We start from the raw sequence: 5697 nt of genomic DNA, 5'->3' as shown, positions 1-5697 counted from the left end.
TAGTCACAAAATGCTGGAGTAACTCAGCGGGACAGGCAGCATCTCTGGAGAGAAGGAATGGGTGACGTTTGGGGTCGAGACCCTTTATCAGACTGGGAGTCGGGGGAGACTAAGAGAAGCGCAAGGGTTCAAAGCGAGAGAGGAGGATAATGAGTATAAGAAAATAACTGCAGATGCTGGTACAAATCGAAGGTATTTATTCATAAAATGCTGGAGTAACTCAGCAGGTCAGGCAGCATCTGAAGAAGGGTCTCGACCCGAAACGTCACCCATTCCTTCTCTCCTGAGATGCTGCCTGACCTGCTGAGTTACTCCAGCATTTTGTGAATAAATACCTTCGAGGAGGATAATGAGGTGACAATAGGCGTGACGTCACTCAAAGAATGACGTTATGTGGTCCGACTGCCGCATCGCTGAAGGGCGTGACGTCATCCGGCAGCAGCTCGTCGGTCACGTGGTCCGGCGGCGGCGGCGAGGACAAGATGGCGCACTGCGCGGTCGTGGGGGATGTGGTGCTTGCTGGCGACCTGCTGACTTTCCCGGCCGCACACGGCGCCAAGGTGCTGTGCGGGCCCGGCCTGCGGCGACAGGGTTCCGGCTTGGGTCTGGCCGCTTGTAAATCGGGGATCCTCAGGCACAAGGAGCCCTCGGTCTACTGGGTAGATTCGCAACAGAAGCGGGTAAGTGGCCGAGGCTCCCACCCGGCGACGGCGGCAAGGGGGTGGGGGGGAGGTGGAGGGAGAGCGGGGGCGCCGAGCCCTGACCTCCACCCGGCGGGGGGGGGGGGGGGGGGGGTTGGTGGTGGTGCTGATGGTGGCCCCCTGGAAGGTAGGGGTTGTGGAGAAAGTTCTTTCCATGTCTGGCTAGATTCATCTCATGTTTCATTTCGCATCCTACATGATTTTACTATATAATAGCCCTCACTCGTTTACACAAATTATCTTACAATTGGCTCATGGATGCAATTAGTTATACAAAATGTCAATAGTGTTTTAGAGGGGATTGCACATAAGGTCAAAGGGCATGACGCACAGTGTCCCTCAAGCCATCTGGAGGACATTGCAGCTTCCGGCATACACTAGTAACATATGCAACACATACGTTCTTACCTTTAAAAAACGTCAAAATGGTCCATTTTTGTGCTGTCAAAAATTGAAAGGTGGCGGGAGATGGATGTTTGAAGTGAGCGGTGGTTGGAGGCATCGGGCGGAGGAACGGTCACCGGCGGCGAGGATGGAGATGCAGAGGGAAAAACGGGGAAGAAGCTGGAGGATCCGGCGGAGGAAGAGGAACCAGGAGAAGGGCTGCAAAGCCTGCGGACGCAAGAAGCAGCTGGTAAGACGTCAGGCCAGCCGGCGGGAGATGGGGAAATGCGGCCGTGAAGGGAGCCAGGAGAGCAAGGCCGAGAAGCAGAGGGCCACCGACCGGCCGGGTGAGAAGACGAGGCGGAGGAGAAGACGAGGTTGAACGAGCTGGGAAAGGAGCAGCGGGAAGAACCCGAGCCGAGGCGCCTGGAGGGTCTGCAGGGGCAGAAGCAGCGAGCGCTGGAGGATGGCGACCTGCTTGCACTCCAGAAGGCGTTGCTTGGCAACAGTACGGGTTAGGGGTCGTGACCACGCCTGTCGTGCAACCCCCTATTTTCATATGTCCCAGATAGAACAATGACATTCGTGCAGCATAATTAGTTTGAATTAACTCAATGTACCCAGCACAGGACGAGCTCTACCAAATATTTCCACACCCTGGAGACACGGGAAACTCCAGATGCCGGAAACTTAAGTTTAAAAAAAGCAATAGGCTGGAAGAACTCTGCCGGTTGGGCAACAACCGTGGAGGGAATGGACAAATGGCAGTTGGGTTGGGACTTCAGACTGATTGTAGTAGGGGAAGGTGGAAAATATAGTGCTTTCAGAAAGTGTTCAGACCCCTTCACTTTGTGACATTGCAGTCTTATTTTAAAATTGATTAAATTCTTTGTTTTTAAATCATCAATACCCCATAATAAAATAGCAAAAACAAGTGTTCAGAAATTTTTACAAAGTAAATGAGTGTCAGATAGGGAATGAAGAGTGGTGAAATGGAAAACTAGAGGGAGGGATATGGGTGGAAGGGAATGGGGACGAAAAAGGTGAATAAAAGGGAAATATGGGAATCGGGAATGGGAGTTGAATGAACAGAGAAGGGGAAAGGGATGATAATTGGAAAAATACCTCTTTTTCCACCGCCTCCCCCACCATGGGGTGCACACATTTCTCCCATCACCTTGAATCATCTTGCTCCTTTCCCTCATCTTTATGTTCATCTCCCATCCCTGAGTCCCATATCTTTTCCATTTTATCCTGTTTCCCCTATTCCTCTGCATGCCACCATAATGCATCCCTCTGGCTTTATATTTCACTCCTCTTCTTTCCTTATGACACACTTTTGTCTTGTTTTCACCTCAAGATTTTGTCAATTATTCCACCCATCTACCAATCCCCCCCCCCCCCCCCACACTTCACCTGCACCCACTTATCTCCTGTGTAGGAAGGAACTGCAGATGCTGGCGAAGGAGGGTCTCGATCCGAAACGTCACCTGTTCCTTTTCTCCATGGTTCTGCCTGACCCGCTGAGTTACTCCAGCTTTTTGTGTCTATCTTCCTCTTACCCCTTGCCAGGTTTGCTCTGCCCTCACTTATCCTTTCTACTTTTCTGCCCCCCTACTACATCAGTGTGAAAAAGGGTCCTGGCCCACAGCATCGATTGTCCATTCCCTCGACAAATTCTGCCAGGTCTGCTAAGTTGCTCCAGTACCTTGTTGGCTTCAGCCTCTGTCCCAGCAACTGCTTCTTTGGAAGCATCAGCAAGTCTTGGCTTTTTTTAAAATATTCAATGTCTGTACTTGATTCTTTAAATATCCAAAAATATTGTTTTTTTAAAGGAAAAAAATAATCTGTGTTTGAACCTATTGTGCAGAAATGTCTCCTATCTTATGGTTACGACATCTTATTATCCAGATTTTATGGTGGACACCTTAGATTGAGATTAACCCCATGTTCCAGTCACCCTAGTCTGGGGAAGCATCATATCCCCTGTGAATACCTGTATGATTTTTTGTTTGGGGAGCATCTTCACTGAATGAACAGAGAATCTTTTCACACAAGACCATGGACACACAGCCGCTCAGTATTTTTTTTAGAAATTGGCACGTTTTTGGAGAGTACAAACCAGTCAATTTCCTGAGTTTCTATTGAAAACCTTCAATTGCAAATAAATCTTCCCTTAGAGAAGGAAACTCGACCCATGTACAGTGTGGAGTCCAGTCTTACTTGTAATCCCATATAATTTTAGCGAACGTCTTTATTCCTTTACTCAAATTATCTTACTGTATGTTGTCCTAATTTCCTGCTGTACTCGTGTTACTTGCAGCAATTTGTACAACAATATCTGGGATCCTCTGAACAGATTTACATTCACTAATTCACATTCTATTTGCCATATCCTTACCCCAGTCACTTGGCCTGTTCCTATCATAAAATTACAATGTGGTTATACTGCAGGTCATCCAGCCTGTTGTCTATAGCCACTCTATGTAAGAGAAATCTAGTTTGTCCCACTCGTACACCTTTTCGTAGCCCTACAAACGTTTCCTTTTAGGTATTTACCCTGCTCGTTTTTGAAAGTTACAATTGAATCTGCTTCCAGTACCATCCCTTGCTGTACATTGCCACTCCAACTACTTTCTACTTGAGTTGTACCTTGTATATTGGTTATGTTACTGATCACCTTTGGATGTTAGGAGAATGCATCAAATGTGACTGAATTCCTGCTTCCTGTATTGTGGTCGAACTTCCATAATTATTGTTCTGCATGCATCAAACAGGATTGCTGAATCACGGGTATGTTGCATTGCACAGTTGATTGTTCAGCATAGATTTCCAGCAGTAATAATATTAATTTTCTAATAACAACTCTTTTAAAAATGAAGCATCCAAAATAATATTCGATCTTATGTATTGTTTGTTAATAAGTGACATTTGCAAATGTATTGTCAAAAGGTTCCACCTGGAAAAGATTTGTTATTTCCTCTTTTTATCCCTCCTTCCTTCCCACAGTATGTACCAACCAAAGCTGAATATGTGATAGGAATTGTGACCACAAAATCTGGTGACATATTTAAAGTTGATGTTGGAGGAAGTGAACAAGCCTCATTATCTTACTTAGCATTTGAAGGAGCCACAAAACGAAACCGACCAAATGTGCAAGTAAGTTTTGTGTTTCTTAAATTTTAATGACTTTGACCAGATTGGATGGAAGTGTATTTGACAATACACGTACAGTCCACTCAACGATCATACATTCTTTTTGAAACATCTGTGTGTCACCCATTCTTTCTCTCCAGAGATGCTGCCTGACCTGCTGAGTTACTCCAGCGGTTTGTGTCTACCTTCGATTTAAACCAGCATCTGCAGTTTTCTTTTCCTACTATTCTTCTAGCGAGTAATGCACAATATAAAATTTTAAAATTGGCATTTTACATAATGGTATAAATTAACTACTTGGAAATGGTAGTTTTCAGATTCATTATCTATTGCTTTTTTGATTTCACTTATAGGTAGGAGATCTTGTATTTGCACAGTTTGTTGTGGCCAATAAAGATATGGAACCTGAACTGGTTTGCATTGATAGCTGTGGACGATCGAATGGGATGGGAGTGATTGGACCTGATGGATTATTATTTAAGGTTTCACTGAATATTGCACGCAAGTAAGTTACTAAGTTGTGAATATTCTGAGCACCTCACTATCAATCACTTGTCTGATTATATTTTGTTAAATTCTGCATTTCAGGTTACTTTCTCCGAACTGTGAAGTCATCAAGAATCTTGGAGATTTGTACCCCTTTGAGATAGTGATTGGAATGAATGGACGGATATGGGTAAAAGCCAAAACAATTAAACATACATTACTTGTAGCCAATGTATTAGAAAGCTGTGAAAACATGACCACAGAACAAAGGAAACGTGCCTTCAAAAAATTGTCTGAGAATGTGCCGTGAATCTCAGCCATTTCTGATTCAGTAAAAGCATTTGTAGGTTCTGTACGTTAGCCTGGAAAAATGCTGGATGGAAAAGTCAAGATCATGCACTGAGTTTGATGACTTTATAAAAGTATTGGTTGTTAGAAGTCTCACAATTTTGTCAAACATGTTTTAACATATTTAACAACATACTATTTTTGAATATGTTGAAATATTCTAGCTGTTGATGGTCAAATATGACTTATTTCTGCAACATACTTGAATACTCAATCAAATTAGCACAATAACTGACCAGACAACAGCTTAATGAAACAAACGATATCCAGGTTGTGCTCCAGTGTTAAAATTGAAAGGAAATGGGCAATTTATTTGGACGCTTAAACAAGTGAAGTTTACCCAAGAGTCTTGGTGTAATATATGAGCTTTTTTATTTCTAAATATTGTATGTTTTTTAATGTTTATAATGATCAAATTATGGTTTTCCTATTTTCTTTGTAACACTCAATTCTATATGATTTGGGAAACTGACAGATTATAGAAATAAAAATATATAGTTCTGATAGTAACTGTCTTTTTTGTTGTTTGTGTGGTGCGCAGGATTTGAGCAATTCTCCAAGAAATAAATTATTTTAATTTTTTTTTTCACGAGTAGACTTGAGATATTTTGATCAATTTTTG

General features: G+C 43.3%; 1 protein-coding gene across 2 annotated transcripts; it reads left to right on the top strand.

The window, feature by feature from the left end:
- The first annotated feature begins 459 nt into the window (after positions 1–459).
- Positions 460–5697, top strand: exosc3 (exosome component 3). 2 transcript variants are annotated; one of them, XM_078411776.1, is made up of 4 exons: positions 460–680; positions 4095–4244; positions 4595–4746; positions 4830–5673. In XM_078411776.1, exons 1-4 carry the CDS (start codon positions 483–485, stop codon positions 5035–5037), a joined length of 708 nt encoding a protein of 235 aa, XP_078267902.1. In that variant the 5' UTR covers positions 460–482; the 3' UTR covers positions 5038–5673. The 2 variants fall into 2 exon arrangements, with proteins under 2 accessions (XP_078267902.1, XP_078267892.1); XM_078411766.1 differs by lacking the exon at positions 460–680 and adding an exon at positions 884–1335 and having other exon boundaries at positions 4830–5697.

Source organism: Rhinoraja longicauda, chromosome 1 (genome assembly GCF_053455715.1).
Source record: "Rhinoraja longicauda isolate Sanriku21f chromosome 1, sRhiLon1.1, whole genome shotgun sequence".
Taxonomy (NCBI): Eukaryota; Metazoa; Chordata; class Chondrichthyes; order Rajiformes; family Arhynchobatidae; genus Rhinoraja; species Rhinoraja longicauda.
The sequence above is the reverse complement of the archived record's forward strand: the minus strand, read 5'-3'. Positions and strand labels throughout refer to the sequence as shown.

Excerpts from the sequence above, each read along its gene's own strand:
- exosc3 (XM_078411766.1), top strand. The coding sequence starts at position 1,024 with ATGACGCACAGTGTCCCTCAAGCCATCTGGAGGACATTGCAGCTTCCG. Across the intron at positions 4,245-4,594 it reads GAAACCGACCAAATGTGCAA|GTAGGAGATCTTGTATTTGC; the intron begins GTAAGTTTTGTG and ends TTTCACTTATAG. Across the intron at positions 4,747-4,829 it reads TCACTGAATATTGCACGCAA|GTTACTTTCTCCGAACTGTG; the intron begins GTAAGTTACTAA and ends TCTGCATTTCAG.